This window comes from Podarcis vaucheri, assembly GCF_965113315.1.
Source record: "Podarcis vaucheri genome assembly, chromosome: 5".
Classification (NCBI taxonomy): Eukaryota; Metazoa; Chordata; class Lepidosauria; order Squamata; family Lacertidae; genus Podarcis; species Podarcis vaucheri.
Window position 1 is genome coordinate 74,108,829 of NC_138763.1, and position 20,558 is coordinate 74,129,386.

General features: G+C 40.2%; 1 protein-coding gene and 1 long non-coding RNA gene across 2 annotated transcripts; one reads left to right on the forward strand and one right to left on the reverse strand.

Moving 5' to 3' along the window:
- On the forward strand, positions 1–20,129 carry DNA2 (DNA replication helicase/nuclease 2). Its single transcript, XM_082224789.1, has 21 exons — positions 1–286; positions 1,217–1,387; positions 3,007–3,190; positions 4,144–4,286; positions 4,747–4,878; positions 5,984–6,200; positions 7,488–7,605; positions 8,688–8,853; positions 9,386–9,577; positions 9,773–10,006; positions 10,330–10,446; positions 10,542–10,651; positions 11,957–12,066; positions 12,849–13,073; positions 14,322–14,515; positions 14,958–15,047; positions 15,134–15,326; positions 15,981–16,070; positions 16,601–16,783; positions 17,829–17,975; positions 18,443–20,129. The coding sequence occupies exons 1-21, from the start codon at positions 186–188 to the stop codon at positions 18,497–18,499; spliced, it is 3,174 nt and encodes a 1,057-aa protein (XP_082080915.1). The 5' UTR covers positions 1–185; the 3' UTR covers positions 18,500–20,129.
- LOC309533460 lies at positions 4,510–11,061 on the reverse strand. The gene is made up of 2 exons (XR_014220251.1): positions 10,850–11,061; positions 4,510–4,759 (listed from the first exon to the last, which is right to left on the reverse strand). It is a non-coding gene; the product is annotated as an uncharacterized lncRNA (long non-coding RNA).
- Positions 20,130–20,558: the final 429 nt, after the last annotated feature.

The window sequence follows — 20,558 nt, forward strand, 5'->3', positions numbered from 1 at the left end:
CCGCTCGCGCGCAAACAGGAAAAGCCCCAAACTCCACCCCCGGGCGCCTCATAGGGGAGCGCGCTTGTTACGCCTGCGCCCTCGCGGGCTGGGCGGGGGAGGGGGCTTATTAGCTCCCGTCCCGGCTTCTGTTTTTCCCCCTTTTTTCTTTCCCCCTTCCCGCTTATGCTTTTGGCGCCTTGGAGATGGCGGCGAGGAGGCATGAGAAGAAGGAAGAGGCGGCTGAAGTGACTCTGGAAGAGCTGATGGAGAGGAGTTTCTTCGAGGACCCGCCTCCGCCGCCGAGGTGCTTCTTGGCGGGGACTGAGCTGCAAAAGCGCGCGCCTTTCGAAGCGCTGGCGGGACGCTTCTCCCCAAGGATCCCGCTCTCTCCTGGTTGTGGGGCCCCCTCCCCACTTCTCCTGCCCTTTAGGCATCTGGAGGTTGGGTGGCGATTGGGGAGCCTGTGATTAGAGTCCCACACGTGGCTCAACTCTGATCCGTCCCAGCTAGCATGGTCGATGGTCAGAAATGATGGGGGTTGTAATCCAATGATCATGGTGTGGCACTTATGCAACAATGGCTTTTGAGGAAAAAGAGAGAGAGAGAGAGAGTGTACATATGCGCGCGCGCGCACACACGTATGTATGTGTACTGTATATATATGTGTGTGTATAATCTCTAATAACAAGGGGTGATTAAGACATCCTTTGTCTGCCAATTCTGCAAAGGATCCTCTGAAGTTGTTTTCCTCCCATCCTGGTATATTTTCAGTTTCAGGACCTAGTGAAAAAGCAGCTGGAGGAGGGATCCTTACAGAGGAAAAGCTGGAAGTAGGGGCTAAGGTCCCCTCTTAGCCCCCAAGTTCTCTCCTGCAAGTGCCCTCTCTTCCCTCTGTGTGTACAAAGGCAAACATGGGTTTTGGAATGGTTTCCCCTCTTTATGTTGCATTGTCTTGTTTGGCCAAATTACTTTCAAAGGTGTTAGCATTTGAAAGCAATTTGTCCAAATAATAGAAATATTAAATGGCTAAGTACTTGGAGAACAATTGTCTCTTGTCTAGAAGTGGACAAATGTAGTGCTGCTGTTTCTTTCTGCTTGGTGCTTCTGCTTCCATGTCTTAAGTGAGATTCACAGATCTTAGCCCTCGGTGGTATCTAAGCCATTCTGTTATTACGAGTGTGTGCCTGACTACTGCCTTGTACCTGTATGTATTATCATGCAACTGTAATTTTAGATTCCCAAAGAAAATTGTTGGCTTTTCGGATACAGTACTCAGCAAGGGCCTGAACAACAGATACTGTGTGTTACATGTCCAGGAAAATGGTGCTCTGGAGAAACACCTGACAATTACAGCTTCTCAGCTTGATGATTTGGATACAGAACTTTGCATCCTAAGACATGACTGGTAACTTCTGTGTGACTATTGATACTGGATAATGGGCAAAATGTTTTTATGGTTGTTATTGTACAGTTTCTAATTGTGGTTAAAAAGTTGAAAAATTAGTTCTATGGGACAAGGGATCAAAATATTTCTACTTCTTAGTTTCTCCTATTAATGTCAGTAAAGGGAAGGAAGCCTTTGACTGTCCCCCTCCATGCTTTTTTAGTACATTAAGCCTTAAGGTGTCAACATTTTTTTATAGTAGTGGGGACCTCCAGTCCAGTCTCCTGCAAGTTCCACAGTAACTTGGAGCAGAATTTTTAGTGTGGCTTCTCCTGTTCTGTGGAGTACCATTCCTATTGAGGTACAACAGGCTCCCACTATCTTCATTTTCGGGAAACAATTGAAGACATTTTTGTTCTTTCAGGCTTTCCCAGCTAGATAAATGGGTCTTTTATCAAAAATGTCTGTTTGTTAAGTTTTAGTTTCATTTTAAATGTATTTGTTGCTTTTGTGTTTTTTACTGTTGTTAATCATTTTACTGTATGTGTAAATCACCTTGAGACAGTAGTTTTGAAGGCAATTAATAAATTAATTCTAACAGGAATAATAATTGGGCCTACTAACCCTTTGAATTTGGCCTGTGAGGCCATTTGGGGCAGACCATTCCCCCCTGACTTAATATGATATCAGGCATTGATACTTGTTATACCCAGTTTTAATTTCGAAGATAAGGGATCTCTGATCTAAAGGCAGAGCTGCCTGCCCTTTGACCTTAAAGGAAGTATAGAACAACACATTATGTGCCTGTTTTACTCCAGTACATCACTGTAAAAAATTATCCTAGCATTAGCAGTGGTCATTTAAGTACACATAGACTGAAATCTTTTATCCAAAGAGCTATCTAATGTTGTTTTGTTAATTGCATTTAATTAATTGCCAGTAGTTCTGTCGGAACAATTCTAAGACCAGCCAAGGGGTTGTTGGAAGCAGTATAAGCAGTGCTGTTCCACTTTCAAAGAGGGAGGCCCACTGGTGGGATGCCATTCACTTCCCAGGAGGGCTCCTTCTATACCCACAGAAAGCTTTGTAGGAACGGATGGTGGGGGAAAGACAAGTGTATATTGGGGAGTTGTACACACACAGCATCCTACACCCTCTTTCCCCCTGACATGCCCCTGCCCTTAAGGGTACATAGCTCCCTCCTGTTGGAGTGAATAAGAGAGACATTTTAAAACGAAGTACCAAAGGGAAAAAATAGACAAAAAGCCACCAGAACTGGTTGCTTCAGCTCGTGTGACTGACTAACTAGCAATGCTTCCATCATGGTAGTTGCTTCCCTATGGAATTTCCTTCCCCAACCCCAGTCACCATAGAATTGATCCCTAAAAGGACCACTACTGAATTGTTCAGAGATTATCTTCTCTGCTTCTCTACCTGTCTGTGCCCATTTTCACTGCCTTTCTGTAGAAGGCCTTTGTAATCGCGAGAGTGTGGGTTACAATAAGTCCCTGAAAAATCATTATAGATTTTCTTGAATACATGATCACTTTCCTTTCCTTGGTCTATAGGTCAGTGCAAAATTCACAGGTAATTTAAAAATGTGTGCGTATCAACATTGTAATATGTCACATATTTTTCAGGATTTCTGTTCCAGTGCAGCCTGGAGATATCATTCATCTAGAAGGAGAGTGCAACGCGGGTGTTTGGATAATAGATGCAGATGGAGGATATTTGATTCTGTATCCAGATGTATTAGTCTCTGGCACTACTGTATCGAATAGCATTCGGTGTATGAGGAAAGCTATACTGAATGAAAAGTTCAAAGTAAGTTGGGGAAAACATTGTATATTAAAATGATTTGTTTCATGGGCATTGATAACATCTGTATTAAGGGCATTGTCAACTGTTGTTTTAAATAAAGCGCCTAGTATAAGTACTTCATACATAAGAAGTTATAAATAAAATTATACCAGTAAAGAGCTTCAGAATGCTCTGGTTCACTATACTATGTTCCCTATTTACTATAGTGATAATCCAGTAGTCTCCAGAGTGCCTTTGGGGTAATTGATGAAGACAAAAATAGCAAATAGATGAACAGAGTCAGTATTTTCTGGAGTTGGAGAAACAATAATTTTAATGTGGGTTTGTCTAGCAATGAACAAATATGTGTTAAAATGCATGTTTTATATGATCAACTTTGCATATCATCCCAAACTTAAGTGATTGGGTGGAAAATAAACCTCAAATTCCCAGAGTATGATCTGAAGACACATAAGGCCACCACCTTGTTGAAGCTAAACAGGCCTGGCTCTGCTCAGTGTTTGGCTGAGTGACTGTGTGGGAACTACATATTGGTACCATGATGGAATAAAAGTGGGCCTTTATTTTCATGATGCGAGAAAGGTGGGGTATAAATGTAATAAAAGAAAAATAAATAATGATTGGTGGACTTACATTGATAGCTTATATTCAAGAGGGAAACATGGCTCCTTATTAACCTCCTAACTTGATAGTTAGTTTAATTATGAAATTGTCCTGTTGGTCCTTTCTTCTTTTTTTGATATTTGTTTTTTAAACTTAACATACCTTGCTTACAGTGTTTACTCAAAAAGTAGTCCTACTGTACTTAGTGGGACTTATGGTATAGTAAGAGTGCAGAGGATTGCGCCCTTAGGATGGGACAATGCCACTAAAATTGCAGTATTGTACAGATTAATTAATGTGTAGTGCACGTACATCTCTGCTAATATTTTGGGGTGGTTTCATTTTTCCCCCAGGGATGTGAGCCTGGTTTGCGTCCTATGCTAATAGGTACAATCCTTCATGAAATTTTCCAAAAAGCAGGAACAAATTTTACACAAGAGAAATTGCAAGAAATTGCCTTCTCAGTAATTCATGGACCAAAGTATCTAAAAGAGCTGTAAGTATTAGCTGTAAGAGATGAAGCAAGTGATATACCTTTCTCTTAAGAACTTGTTCTTTTTCTTAGCTTTAATGCTTAGCAAAGGTCAGTTTGCACAGGGATAGTGGGAATTGCTGATATTCTTACCTTTTTGTCCATGTGATTGCTTGTGTGGACAAAAATGCACTGCCATAATTGTTTCAGAGTATGTAAATAGGGTAACCTTTTTGAAGCAAAGTAATTCACTTGTCATTTTTATAGTTGTATGTGCTACATTTTGGAAGGATAGTTCCCTGTAGTTACATAAATAAAACTTCGGAAGGTTACAAATGCCTAAACATGTGGATATTTTTCTCTGAGGGACCACAAATAAAAAATATATATCTGTAATGTAGAGATCTTTTCCGTTTCCTCCCTTTTTCTCTTCTGCTATCTGCCATGCAGCTTTTAATATGCTTTCCTCCTTTTGCTTCCGCAGGTACCAGTTAAATCTGAAAGAGAATGATATAATGCAAGAGATAGAAGAGTACTTTCACTCTTTCATTAAATGGGCAGAAGAGTTCATATACAAAGAAAACCATGTTTGCCAGCATAACATGCAGATAAAATGGTACGGAACATTCACCCTAACACACTGTTGTAAAGTTGTTCTGCCAGTGCTGTAGGTGAACTTAGTTAGCTGTGTCAGAATTGCAGAATCTCTGGACTGCAAAGGACCAGAAATTAAAAATATATATATATGTACAACTTCCTTAACAATTGAGCTGGGTTGTTAACCTCCTTTCCTGGCACAGAATCTAGGGCACTTATAAACAACATGTTGAGAGGGGGATTTGTGGGTTAGATCCAGACTTGTTCATGGGATATTTCCAGTGGAGACCCCCACCAGCAGAAGGTGGAGAGATTTTTGATAATTTCTCCCCCTATGAATCCTGCCCAGGGGCACTGCTTAGGAAAAAAGGGGGGCTGAAGTGTGCAATGTACTGTGGTAACGCTGTTTTGAAGAAGAAGAAGAGTTTGGATTTGACTACCCTAAGGAGTCTCAAAGCGGCTAACATTCTCCTTTCCCTTCCTCCCCCACAACAAACACTCTGTGAGGTGAGTGGGGCTGAGAGACTTCAGAGAAGTGCGACTAGCCCAAGGTCACCCAGCAGCTGCATGTGGAGGAGCGGAGACGCGAACCTGGTTGCCCAGATTACGAGACTCTTAACCACTACACCACACTGTCTTTTGGCTTCTGTTAGTTAAAGTATAATTAAAAACACAAACTTTCTTACGACTATGTTTAGTATTTCAAGTTTCTCTCCTTGGGCTTGTTTGCTATAGCTATTGCAAATTAGCTACTATTGCATTTCAACTCAAATTCACCAGACTTTGTATTTTCAAGGCTTCATTATTCATATTTTTTGCTGCACATTCTTTGGTTGCTTGAATCCCTTGTTTGTTGACAACTCAAATGCGGCTAAGCATTTCAGCCCACTTGTTCTATTACTTGAGAATGAAATCATTTTTCTCATCTGTAAGAACAAAATAATAGTAAGAGGAAGCACTGCCTTTTGATTTGTTTGGAAGCAGTTGCTTGAGAATGTAATATATTCTAACCTGTTAAAGGAATATGGATTTTGTCCCTTCAAGTACATATTTAAGGAAAGCTATCTCTTCGTTTTCGGAAGTAAACCTTCCCGGTTAATACACTTAATGTTTTTTTCTGATAGGCCAGGGGATGAAAAAGATGACTCCTGGTGCACTGTCAAAGTTACAGAAATCCTGGATGTTGAGGAGAACATTTGGTGCCCCAGGTTTGGCTTAAAGGGTAAAATTGATGTTACAGCTGGCGTAACAATTCATCGCAGATCTACAACTCAGTCCAAGATAATGCCTCTGGAGCTTAAAAGTGGCAAGGAATCTAACTCTATAGAACACAGAAGTCAGGTACAAATAGGAATTATAGTAATTAATTTTAAAGGGTACATGAAAGGCGCTGACTAAATATTAAGTTTTTAAAATGTTTTAATATGTTCTTAATTGTTTTTAAGCATCATTTGTGGTGGGTTCAGAAGGTTCCAGAAGCTGATGCTGTGAGGCAGTTGCTCCTTCCTATAGGATGTGCTCTGCAGGGTTCATTGGAGTTCAGTTGGGTCTCCCATGATCCTTAACATCAACATGAAACCTTTGGCTGAAGTTGTCACCCATGTGCTGATGATACTGAACTCTTTTTTTTAATCATCAGAGCCAGGTGTTCCGGTCGTGATTTCCCTCAGTTAGTGTCTGAAATGGACTGAATGATTGTGAATCAACTTAAGCCCAGTATAAATAGTACAGAGTTGGTGCTAGTAGGAGCTCAGTAGACTGACTAAAATTGTACATTAAGGGGAAACTATGTAGCTGGAGGAAGGTGGTACTTGGATTCCTAGACAGGGTCTGTGCCCTAGGTTGTTGTTTATCAGATTTTTTTGTTTGGTTTCCTGTGTCTGCTGATGAAAAAGGAAATGAAACTGCTGTCATTCATGTCTTTGACAATCCAGATTGGGAGATTGGGTTACTGTAGTGTATTTTATGTGGGGCCTCTGTTGAAGATACTGATAGGCAGAAACAAACTATTTATTTTGAAGCATCTGCATTTCTTTCTGGGTCCATTTCAAGGCTCTGGTTTTGCCTTTCAAAGTTTGTGTTCTGGTTAGTAGCACCTACTGTTTGATCTTCCTTAAGTTCAGTTGATGAGGTCTTCTAGAGGCTCTATCTTTCTTGGATGCAGGGATTTATTTATTTTTGGGTGGTGTCCAAAGATCCGCATTTCTTTCTGTCTGTTGCTAAAAGCAGAAAATGAGAAGCCAGCAGAGTAGGAAGAATAGCAAAATCGTAAGTCTGGTTGATAATCTGGCTGTAGGCCTGGCTGTTGTGCTGCACTAAATAATTAGGGCGGCTTCTGTGAATATATTCATTGCGATAATTGGCTTGACTGATTAAGTCCCTCGCATGATGCAGTATGCCATCCCCAGGAATTGTTAGTGGGACTATAGTTTCCTCAGCTCTGACGCCCATATTACTGGTCTTGATGCAGCCCTTGCGTGCTTATTTGCTAGCGATACATAATTTGTATGCTCACTGGTGGGGGACATATTGTGTGTGATTACTGCAGCAAGAAACTGCAAAGTGGTGCAACTTGGTTGATACCTACATTTAACATTCCATTTTAATAGTTTTGGATTCTTCCCCCAGGTGGTTTTGTACTCCTTGTTGTGCCAAGGAAGACGAGCTGATCCTGAAGCTGGATTCCTCCTTTACCTTAAAACTGGGAATATGTTTCCTGTACCTGGAAATCGTATGGATAGGAGAGGTAATTTTTTGCTTGGAAAAATCCTTGGACAGTGTTGTGTTTACAATATTTCTATCTCATTTTTTCAACAATGCAGTCTTCAAGGGGGCTAGAATTTTTTTTAATAAAAAAATGCAATTCAATAAGGAAAAAACAGATAAAGCAGAATTCAATAGTTTAAGATTCTCCCCCTCACCACAAACACAAATTTGCTGTCTCTTACAAAAAGCTCATGTAAAAAACAGATTTAAATTGGCACAGAAAAATTGCAAGTGCCAGATGAATTTTTCTGGGGAGATCGTTCCAAAATGTGGGCCCTGCTACTGAAAAAGCAAAGGGACTCAGAGCAGAGCATCCAGTGACAACATCGGCAAATAGGAAGTTTTCACAGGAGAAAGAAAGCCTTCAGCTGCCATGGTTCTAGGTTATCTAGGACTTAATTAGTCAATTTCAGCACTTTGATTTGTGCTTGGGAACAAACTGGTAGCCAGTGAAGATCTTGTATTTGTTCAGTATGGCAAGGTCCCATTATCAGTCTAGTGAGGTTTTCTATTAACCAACTGAAGTTTCCAAAACCTTTTCAACAGGGAGTCCATGTAGAGCCCATCTCAGCAATTCAAGCTGGGAACTACATGGGCATGGAAAACTATGGCAAGTTCGTCCTTTCCCAAGGAAAGACAAAACTGGTGCACCAGTTGAGTAAAGGCCTCAAATTTCAGTAAATGCCCAAGACAGCCTCAGGGTAGCATGGTCTCCTTTGGATGTAAATATAGAAAACAAATAAATGAAATAATGAGTTCTAAGCTTCCTCATAGTCTTGGAACTGCTGTGGAGGGGAATGATCCCTACTCACCCCCAGCCCCAAAGTTGAGAGGAAACTTAGGATTTGTGCAAAGCAAGTCTCTGTCGCCTCACTAGCACCGTGCCATCCAGCTTCAGATTGGAGGGAGAGGCAGAGATGTGTCATCTTGTCTCTGTGTTTCCTGGGCACTCCGAGTGGCCAGTGAGCGCAGAGCCAAAGTAGTTTTCCTTGTGCCTTTTCCCTAAATATTTGAAACTTGGGGGGGGGGACCTGGACATCATTTTTGTTTCTCCCTCTGCAGAACTGATCAAACTAAGAAATGAGTTGGCCTTCTATTTGCTTCACACCGTATGCAAATCTGACACTGGGAAGGAGCGGACACAGCTTGCATCTTTGCCTCCTCTGATTAATGACAGTAAGGCGTGCAGCTATTGCTCTCAGAAACAGAACTGTGCACTTTATAGCAGGTAAATTCCTTTTTAAAAGCCTCTTTGCAAGCTGATCTCCGTTTAAAATGGCTGATGCTGTGGTTTCATTAAGGCTCCGTTTTCTACATCACAGTTTTGGACAAGGCTACATTAGATCCAGGTGTGAAATAATTGATTCTTTTCTGTGTTCGAGATTCTGTGTAATGTCAAATGTAATATTTTGGATCACGCCATGTTGCGTTTGATTTAGTTTTCCAGCTGTGAACTATACCAAGCAGAAATGTAGGCATGACCCTAAATATGATAATGGTTCTACTACGATAGTGCATGCTGAAATGGTAGCTACCCTAAAACCAGAGAGAATCTATTGATAAAATCCAGGGAAAGCAATAGAAGTAGGTTTTCAGGGGGTAGAAGGATGCAGGTGCACTAGTGTAAGTCTCCCTAAGAATTTATATGAAGATAGCACAGACATAATTCAAATTGTAGCCATCTATGAAGTTTCTTAGCAGAATTATCACAGCCGTCATAATTGAAATTAGAGGAGGATGCATGTTGTGTTCTGTTTTAGGGCTGTGGAACAGCAGCAAAATCACTTTATTTCTCCGGATGTGCTTGCTGCTGTTGAAAATGAGACCCAGCATCTGAAGCCCTCGCACCTGGAGTATTTCCATCTCTGGTATCTGATGCTAACCTTGGAGTCACAATATAAAGATGGAAAGAAGGGCTGCAGAAACATATGGATGATACCTGCTGCAGAAAGGTATTGGTGATTTTGTAGGGCCACTTTCAAACTTCGCTTTAGCTACCGAAACTGTTGACATCGAGTTTTTCAGAGTAATGGCAGCTAAAAATGTAGATGAAACTTCTTTCAGTTTCCTTAAAGCAAAGAGTTATACGGGCTAGCAATTGTGTACCGTGAGCTTTCCCAAACTTCATTTGTTTTTAATTTTTGTAGGGAGAAACACGGAGACTGCATTGGAAACATGATCAGGGTGGAGTGCGTGCAGAAGGTGTCCGATGGACTGTATTTACACTGTTTCCAGCGTAAAAAGGGTTCTGCGCCTGCAACAACTCTGATGATAGGAGACAGGGTTGTTGTGAGTGGTGAAGCAGACAGCACTTTGCTTGGCTTGGCGATTGGTTATGTGCAACAGGTCAACGGCTCCAACATCTCTTGCTTATTGGATAGGTAACATAGTGCTTTACTTGTCAGAAGAGTTCATGTAATAACATGTAATAACATATTGATCTTGTGTCAAACATGTATTATACAAATGCATGCAGTTAGAGTGGGCTTTGTCTCCCTGCTGCAGGTACTTGCAACTGGGAAATGTCCATTGCCTCCCTATCCAACCTGGTGCCCTCAACATGTTTTGAATTACAGCTGCCATTAGCTCTAGACAGCATGGTCAGGGGTGATGGGAGGGCACCAGTTTGGGAAAGACTTCTCAGTATATTTTCTAATACTCAGGGTCTTAGAATCTGAGTGATAACTTTTTTCCTGCCTTCCAGGAACTTGTCACGTATCCCGAAAGACACTATATTTAGGTTAGACCATGAAGAAGGAGCTTTTGGCACAGATGCTCCATTGGGAAACCTTTCTAAATTGATGGGAAATTCTCCTGCAAGGTCTGTTCAAATTTATCTTCCTTCCATGCCTAACATTTCTAGAAATGTGCTTTCAATTTTTGTTTATTCCTTTCCCTCTCAATCCTTCCTTTTAGTGAAAGGCTTCGTAATTTAATAATAGACTTTCAGAAACCACAGTTCATCCAACATCTGAGCTCTGTCCTTCCTCCAGAAGCAAAGGAAACTGTTGCGAACATTCTAAGAGGTACAGTAGATGCATTTTTTTATTTAAAAAAATCCTATTAAGGTCTGGTTATATTAGAAAATTGGATTTCCTGCCTAGAGATTCAGCGGAAAACCTTGTGACAGAAAATTTAAGGCACTGGATGCCATGCATTTTCAATGAATCAGCTCATTGAAAGATAAAATAATGCTCATTTGCTGAAGCTCTATAAAGACTTACTTTGCTGGAGTAAGAATGAAATACTGTTCCTGCAGTCTTGTAGCCTGGCAAATCCCAAAGCCTGGGCATGTAAAAACAGGTGACGACTCTCAATAAGATTGGTACTTTTATCTGTATAATTCATATCCCTCCCTTTTGTCCCAGGGCTAGTTATATTTAAAATACGTAAACCAATCAAAAGTTAAAAACTCTTTACACAATTCATTAAAAATGCTCTGTTATTTAGAGAGTCTGTGGCTGAGCTGGAATATGAACCCAAACCCAAGCTTGTTTCTCCTCTCAGTGAATGTCATGCAGGTGTGTGTGATTTCTCTTCCTAAAGAGTTCTGTATGACAGGGAAGGCAACTTCTCATGTGGTTAGAGGAGGATTGTTGAATTCATTGAGAGACTGAAGCTTTCTAAGCTGAAGAAGCATTCTGAATTTTGCCTGAAAGCAAACAAAGAACCAATGCATGCTTAACAGCTCTTCGTGGTGGCATGCCTTATCCCAAACTTAATGGAAGTTTTCTGTTGACTTTTCAAGATGTGCTCTGCTGCAGTAATGTTCACGTTCAGAACTTTGCAAGCTAGTCAACAAAAGATAATCTTTGCTGTTGAGACTTTTTGCTAGTCATTTGTGGCATATGGATTGCCTTAAAGAAGAAATGAAGTTATTTTGTTTCCATAAGTTTCTCTGCCTGGTTGCCTGCAGGCAATTTTTAGCTGAAACTGAGTTGCTGCTTAGAAGCCCAGGTTTAAAATGTGTGGTCAATGAATTTTGAAACCAATACCAAATTTGTAGCAGGCTTGTTCTCCAGAGTATTAATTGATGTAGCAGGAAGTTATGGGAATTCCAAGCAAAGCATGAATGAGATGATCTACCTTACACTTCTTAATCAGGTTGTAATCCTCTGCGCATTTACCTGGAGCAACCCTTACTGAACTTAGTGGAACTAGCTGGGTAAAGGTGCATAGGATTGAACTGTGTATTCTGCCCCTATACATGCAAATATAGCTAATGTTTTGATATGGTAAAATAGGTACCTCAATAGTCTCCTGGGTAATTATGTTTAAAATGAAGGCAGAGAATTTACTGTATTCACTTATTTCCCCCCCATAAATCAAAGGTCTTAATAAACCCCAGAAACAAGCAATGAAACAAGTGCTGCTTTCAAAGGATTACACACTCATTGTCGGGATGCCTGGGACAGGAAAAACCACCACAATATGTGCTCTGGTAAGATTCCGGAAAGAGGGAACGCTTGAAAAAACGGTGTTAATGAATATTGTACATGCAGTCCGTAGGACTGTAATGATTGAAACACCCAAAATGTGATGTGTAAGAAGTTTCATTAAAAAACAAACTCTGCTCAAGCAGTTATATGCTTAATGTAGATATTATATATGGCATGTTAGGAAAATGTGCTCTCTGAAGAGAGAATGTTTCAAAACCACAAATCTGCACTCAGGATTTCCACTGGTGTAAATAAAGTACTTAACTACTAGTTTATTAATACGGGAGGGTGTGTCAAATGACACCCCCTGTGTGTCTTAAGAAGTGTGTCAGGGCAGCTAGATGGGCTTTGGTGTACCCAGCACTCGTATATACCTCTCGCCAGCTGTGTTTGACATGCATAGGAAGGGGCTTTGTGCATGTTTACATTTGGACATAGAGCTCTACCACACATTATTGGAGAAATCCTGATTGGGCCAGGATCCCGCTTCATACGGAATATCTCTGCATAAACATTGATACACATAAATCCCCTTCCTGTGAGTGTTGAATGCATGGGCAGTAGTGATTGTGCACTCATGTCCATAGTCTCAAGACCAGCCTCCATCGCATCACAGCTTCCCTAATGCCTTTCTTAAATGAAGGTGATGGTGATCTGAAAAACACGCACACTCCATACATGGAATTTTCTTCTACATTGACAGCTGGGTTTTAGAATTGGGGGAATGACTTGTACGAAAATGCAAATTAATGCACCCCTCCTTTGTCTCCTTTCCCACATTTAGGTCCGAATTCTTTATGCTTGTGGCTTCAGTGTTCTCTTAACTAGCTTTACTCACACTGCAGTTGACAATATCCTTCTGAAGCTTGCAAAGTTCAAAGTAGGCTTTCTGCGACTGGGTAGAGTTCAGAAGGTTCATCCGGCCATTCAGAAGTTCACAGAGGAAGAGATCTGCAGATCCAAATGCATTAAGACTGTAGCTGACTTGGAAGAACTGTATCGTAGTCAAGTAAGGAAAATGACTTTCAGGGTTTTAGAATCTCTGAGATGTATTTCAAAAAGGACTCCCTGGAAAATGAACATCTAGCTGGAGGTGTCTGCCTGTCTGCAGTGCATTTAGTGCTTTATTTTCACGGCGCTTATGCTTTGGTTATGAAGCCTCCCCAGATTTGAATCAAGGTACAAATAAAATGTTTGTCCATACCAATTTTACTTACATTGAAAAAGGTAAATGTATTCATGCTGTGTTGCATCTTTTGAATTTTGTATTTAATATGCAAATATTCATAATACAGGCTTAGTAACTGGGAGACCCATACCACTAGAGAGGGCTGGTTGTGTTGTACAAAGGCAAAATACACTTTCAGCCTTGGATTGTTCTTTATGGAATAGTGTTTCCCAGTGAAGATGTTGGCCTTCCCTGTGAGAGACATTCTTCCATCTGAAAAGCAAATCTCAGCCATCAGATTTCATCATAAATAATTTACAGACACATTATCTCCGCATTTGCAAACCGCTATTTTTACTTACTATTTAAATCGCAATAAGGACGTGGCCGTGGTGCACGGGTGCTCAGCAAGACTTGACCTTTCTGAGTTGCTTGTGATCAACTTGCACCCCCACCCCTAATTTTACTCCTCAAAGGTCTATACCATGATGAACCACCCCAAACGCTCAGGTTAAACAACCATAAAAGCAAGAACTGCTTTTTAACAGCGCATGTATAGAGTGCATTTAATGATCTATAGAGTCAGCAGTGTTGCATTGTTTAGACATAACTGTTCTAAACTGAAAACATTTGTACATTTTTTTCATACAAAAGTTAGAGTTAGAAAATACAAGGTTTACAATGACATATTGAAAAGAAGTTGTGGGTGTGGATGTGGACATTCTCTGGCAGCCCCTAAGTGGTAGAACTTCCCATAGAGGTGTGTCTGGCATTTTCATTATACAGCTTTTGGCAAATGCGGAAGACATCCCTCATCACCCTGTCTTTAGACACTTGAAGTGTATTTTTTAGGGTCTACCTTACTTTGTGACTGCATATTGTTTTAAACTGCTTTTAACATTTAGAATCATGGTTTGGAAGGGACCACAAGGATCATCTAGTTCACCCCTCTAAAATGCAGGAATCTTTTGTTGTAACTCGCCATGAGAACTTAGGGTGAGGGGCAGGTAATAATAGTAATAATAATAATAATAATAATAATAATAATAATAATAATAATAATAATAGTAGTTTTTACTCTCTTTCTAGCCTGTAGTTGCCACAACCTGCATGGGAATAAAGCATCCAATTTTCACTCGTAAACAATTTGACTTCTGCATAGTGGATGAGGCTTCTCAAATAAGCCAGCCGATCTGCCTGGGTCCACTATTTTATTCACTTCGGTTTGTGCTAGTGGGGGACCATCAGCAGCTACCTCCACTTGTGCAAAATGCAGAAGCAAGGTAAGAGGACATCCTGCTGACAAAGTAAGTCATGTAGTATGATCAACACAGGGACGCGGGTGGCGCTGTGGGTTAAACCACAGAGCCTAGGACTTGCCGATCAGAAGGTCGGCGGTTCGAATCCCCGCAACGGGGTGAGCGCCCGTTGCTCGGTCCCTGCTCCTGCCAACCTAGCAGTTTGAAAGCATGTCAAAGTACAAGTAGATAAATAGGTACCACTCCAGCGGGAAGGTAAATGGCGTTTCCGTGCACTGCTCTGGTTCGCCAGAAACGGCTTACATGACCCGGAAGCTGTACGCCGGCTCCCTCAGCCAGTAAAGCGAGATGAGCGCCACAACCCCAGAGTCAGCCACGACTGGACCTAATGGTCAGGGGTCCCTTTACCTTTTTATGATCAACAAAGCTTTGTGTTAGCCACGGACTGACTTTTTTTTTTTAATAGAGATCTTGGCATGGGTGAAAGTTTATTCAAAAGACTGGAACGAAACAAGAATGCCATTGTTCAGCTGACCGTACAGTACCGAATGAACAGGTCGGTAGTTTAAGTAGCTATTGTTTAGTCGCCATGTATTATAAGTGTTCAAATTTGACATTGCTTTGTTTTCTGAAACCTTTTAGTAAAATTATGTCACTGAGCAACAACCTGGTATATAATGGCAAACTGGAATGCGGCTCTGAGAAGGTGTCCAAAGCCATAGTTGACTTGCCAAATTTAAAAGACTTGAAATTGGACCAGAAGTTTTCTTCAGAAACTTGGCTAAAGGAAACACTTGATCCAAACAACCCTGTTTGTTTCCTTAACACAGAAAAGGTAAATTTTACTTGTTTGCCCTAATAAACAGTTATTTCTATGTTCACCCTATTCATTAGGAAATTGAAGGTGAAATGCTTTAAAAATGTCCTGTCTCTGTGGTAGTCCCCTCCTTATGGAATGCTTTGCCCAGGGAGGTTCGTCTTTGTAATCTTTCCAGGGCCAGGCAAAGACATATTTATTCTGCCTGTATTTGGACAACGCCTGGAAGTTCTGGCTTTAATGACTGTTTTCTAGTATTAGTTCTTCTGTTGGCTGTTTTTGTTTCTAAACCCTTGTAGTATATCAGTATTGTTTTAATGAATATTTGTTCTATACATTGTATGTTTGTGTATTTTTTTTTGTAAGTTGCTTCAAGTAGGGGGTTGGACTCGATGGCCCTTGTGGTCTCTTCCAACTCTATGATTCTATGATTCTAAGTCTTCTTTTGGTTGTGTGACATGATGAGTAAATTTGATGAATTAGTATACTAACTTCCAGTATGGCTCCTTCCTCTTAATTGTGTGGGCTTTGTCCCCTTTAGCATAACCAAATCACCTACATGGAGATTTTTTAATATAAGTAAATCCAGTACATCTTTTTTTAAAAGCTAGCAAGCAAAATTGAACTTGCTTTGTTACAGATTAAAATGTGTAGGATTTTTCTTTGGTACAGGTTCCAGCGCCAGAACTTACAGAAAAAGGTGGTGTAAGTAACATGACGGAAGCCAGACTGGTTCTCTTCCTGACATCCATGTTTATCAAGGTATCTGAAGGATTTTTGAAATGGTGTGGTCAGCTCTGAAAACTGACATGCTTTGGCCATTAAACTCCTGATTCTGTATGTATACTGAGTCACTGTTCAGAGATAAGCTTATTTGAGTAAACTGCTTCTATGGCATCCACTAGGGACACATCATTTAAAAAGCTAAAATAATGGTTCTCCAGTATTTCTTTCCTCTTCACTATATAGTGCCTAGCTGTTGGAGCGCATTATAAGCAATTACAGTCTGCATTTAAAAAACAACAACAAGCCCACACTATTTATATGGGCACTTGTTGACCTGGTTTCCACATAACTTTAAACCATAGTTTAAAGGAACCAGTTTCGATTCACTTTTGTAACTTTATATTTAATATTGCATTTTTGTTTCTTATTTGTTTGACTTCAAGTTAATGCCTAATTATTTTGTGTTTATTATACTCCATTTTCCACGAATGTTTCTTGATAGCATATACCCCAAAACAACTCTTTTGCTAGATTTAATCATTGAATGTCTGGGATTTATTTTTTAGGCTGGTTGCAAGCCCTCAGATATTGGGGTCATATCTCCATACAGACATCAGTTAAAGATAATCACAGACTTGATGACAAGTTCATTTATCAAGAATGTAGAAGTAAATACTGTGGACAAGTACCAAGGAAGAGACAAAAGTATCATCATAGTGTCCTTTGTAAGGAATAACGCCGATGGAAATGTGAGTAGGCTGTATTTTAGAATCGCTTAGCAGATCATAATCTGGAAAGTTAAGATTTGTCCATCTGAAAATGCCTACTTATTTAGTTGTGCTTGGAAAACACAGAAATAAGTGGTAAGAAAAATCTGACTGTACAAATTTATTCCAAAATGGTAAGAAGGGCAAATGTTTTAGCTAAATAATTGCACAGTTTCAAGGGTCCATTATGAAATTTGGAGTTTTGTCCTTTCGCTTTTCAAAAGAAATCTAGACCACATCCCCTTGTGAGTGTGCACAACCCCTGTTATGGATGATATCCTTTGCTGATGGGGAGAATGGAGGCTTGTACAGTGGTGCCTCGCAAGACGAAAAGAATCCGTTCTGTGATTCTCTTCGTCTAGCGGTTTTTTCGTCTTGCGAAGCAAGCCCATTGACGGATTAGCGCTATTAGTGGCTTATAGCGGCTTATCTGCTGATCGGATCAGCTGATAAGCGGCTTAGAAAAAGGGGGGGGGAAACACAGCAGGAACCCGCAAGACATTGTCGTCTTGCGAAGCAAGCCCATAGGAAATCTGTTTTGCGAAGCACCTCCAAAACGGAAAACTCTTTCGTCTAGCGAGTTTTCCGTCTTGCGGGGCACCACTGTATTTAGCACATGCTTGCCAGCCACACTTTCAGCCAGGAAGTGAAGCAACCCTATGTGCATACAGTGCCTCCAGGTGAGGGGAGGAATTCTGATGGCCCAAGGTCCTCCTGTTGCAGGGAGGTACTCTGTGCACATAGTTCTTCACACACTGATGGAATGCATGGTTGGCGAGAGGCATGGCCGCAAGGCGAGACCCAGCTCCCTTCTCAGTGCATGAAAAATGTTTGGATGGATACCCCAAAGATCAGAAATACACTGCTTTTCTTTTTGTTGGTGGATTGTGCAATGAAGAAAGCAGATTGCTACCTTCTTCTGATGGTGTTCTGTTCTGCTTAGTTTTATATTTGAAATATAAAACCTGGCAAGCTCAGTCAACTGCAAAATCTTAAGGCTAGGTCAACTGCTCTTTTCTTCTGATAGCTTGGAGAACTTCTGAAGGACTGGAGACGTCTCAACGTTGCTATTACAAGAGCAAAACACAAATTAATCATGCTGGGTTGTGTGCCATCCCTGTGTCACTATCCTCCTCTGAAGAAGTTGCTTTGTCATTTGGATACTGAAGCAATGATATCCTTTTTTTGGTAGTGCATCTCTTTATTAGTTTATTTATTTGATTTTACCATTGCAAATAAATCTCAAAATGGCTTACAAAGATAGAAATAAAAAATACATTTAAAGCATTTCAGTTAAAATAATATTACAGATATCACCAATAGTATAGAGCAGCAGTATTAGTGCCACTTGTCAGGGAAAGGCCATGGAAATAGATGATTTTTTAGTGTTGGAAGCACACAACAATTGATGCCTCTTGAATGGCAGAAGGGAGGACAATCGTCCAGAGACATCACTACAGAGAAGGCCCACTTTCGTGTTGCCATCAAATGGCATTTTGCAATTTGTGGCACCTTCAGCAAGACCTCCTCTGAAGATCTCTGGGTTATACAGATAAAAGATTTATTCAAGGGCAGCATTAAAATTGATTGTACTTTTTTCTTTCACACGTTACCAAATATATTTTCCTTAACGTTACTTACATTTTCAGCCTTCCATTAGGGGCATGTGAAAGTGTGTATCGTTGTAACCTTCTGTGACAAGGGGGCATCAAGGTGAAAATCCTCATTCATGTGCTGCTGAAAGAATCGATTGCATTATAAGCTTGGGAGTTCAATATTGTCAAATAGATTTAATTTCACTGTATTTTCTACTGTTAATGTCTTGACATAGTTCTTAAAATGTTAGCCATTTTAAAAATTAAACTTTGTACACACATCTCCAGGCATGTTCAGGCATTTGTTTGAATCGATCTGCAAACCCAACCCCACCCAGTATCCTGGTGCATGTTGCCATGTTGATTTAGTCCCTTTCCTGTGCTCAGCAGGGGAGTTCAACAAAGATCTTGGATTTTCTTGAACAAGAGTAGAACTTTCTGCACAATCACAGATCTTAATAAAGACATTTTAATCACTCAAGGTGTTCTACTTGCTTTTAATGAAAAGCAAGTATAAGCCACTGCAGCCTCTCTCTTTTTTGCTCTGTACAGTGAAGGCTTGGGATTGACTGAGTGGGTAGGGTATTGTGCACTAGGATGTGGGGTTGGGGCTTGTGTGCATGCTTCTGTTCCCTGTCTACAGATACCATTTTTTATGTTCTAGCAAAAAAATGCCCGAACATATGTCATGAACATGTCTCATATTTTCAAGTTTTAAATTTGCTGCTTTTATTCAGCTCTGCTGGACAACTCAGATGTGTGTGCAGTCTTGAACTTTGAAGTAAGTGTGTGTGTGTGTGTGTGTGTGTGTGTGTGTGTGTGTGTGTCAGAGGGAAGTTCATAATATTATTTATTATGTTTATATCACTGCAACTTCAAAGTGGCTGGATTCAGCCCTCTGAATGTGATAAGGTATGAAATCTTAGAGGCAGCTATTACAAATTGAGAGGAGTAGTGCCTTTCTCTCATAGCTCTCATCAGTTGACAGATTTAGAGCCATTAAAATATTGTGTGCATCTAGTCTTACAACTGGATCCTTGTTGTTAAAACATGACTTGTGAATGCCAAATTCTAGAAAGAGTTTCTTAAGAGACTGTTCTTAAAAAAACATTATTTAAGCGTAAAAGGCCTTGTTAACAAGCAGAGCTTAAAACTATGTGGCCATCTTGCTTCACAACAATCCATGTTCTCTGTTTTCTTTATTCTTTCCTCTGTACAGCAACAAAACCCTGGAATGTGAGATTACTAATCAGATTGCTTTCATTTTTCATATTAATTTTTTCTCATAACTTGAACTGTTGATATTATAAGTAACTATTAAGTAGATTTTACTAAGAAACACCTTTTGAAACTGCTTGTTTGTAACATTGTAACTCAACTTTTTGGGAGACAGAACTACAGATGGATTCTGAATTTATATATCTTGCTGCTAATTAATTTAATGCAGTGTAGTTTCACTTTTCTATATTTTATAAATGTTTCATAAAAGTTACTTGAAATGACAGCTAACTTAGGCCTGACTCTTTTTAATGTACAAGTTTGGAAACGGGTTTACATATTATTGCATTGGAATTAACTCCTGTACATTATAATTCCATTTAAAGACTGGAATTCATTTCTATATATAATATGTATAAATGTTTGTACCTGATATTTGTACCAAGTTCTTAAATTTTTACCTGTTTTGTAGTATATATAATAAAATAAACTTGATTATACATTTGCATTACAAATATCTTATCTAAACTTGCAGTACAGTACTGTTTACCTGTAATGGCCATTCACTGCAACCAGTACAAATCTGACTAAGTCCTATTGAACTCCCTTCTGAGCATACCTGCATAGGACTTCCCTGTAAATGAAGTCATGAAACTTATTTTCAACAAGTTTCATCTCTGACTTGACTAGGAATGCAATTGCACCCCTGCCACCCAATGTTAACGGCTGGAGGTAGTGAGGATGTGGCATTGACACCCCCCTCTGCTGCGCACTGCAGTGGAGGTCCCTGCTGTACCAAGGCAAGCAGAAAGCTATTACTTGCTAAAATGGAGCAGTGTACAGTGGTACCTCGGGTTACATACGCTTCAAGTTACAGACTCCGCTAAACCAGAAATAGTGCTTCAGGTTAAGAACTTTGCTTCAGGATAAGAACAGAAATCAGG

Coding starts and splice junctions, on each gene's coding strand:
- DNA2 (XM_082224789.1), top strand. CDS start 186: ATGGCGGCGAGGAGGCATGAGAAGAAGGAAGAGGCGGCTGAAGTGACT. Junction 8,854..9,385: donor AACTGTGCACTTTATAGCAG/GTAAATTCCTTT, acceptor GTTCTGTTTTAG/GGCTGTGGAACAGCAGCAAA. Junction 15,327..15,980: donor GTTTCCTTAACACAGAAAAG/GTAAATTTTACT, acceptor TCTTTGGTACAG/GTTCCAGCGCCAGAACTTAC.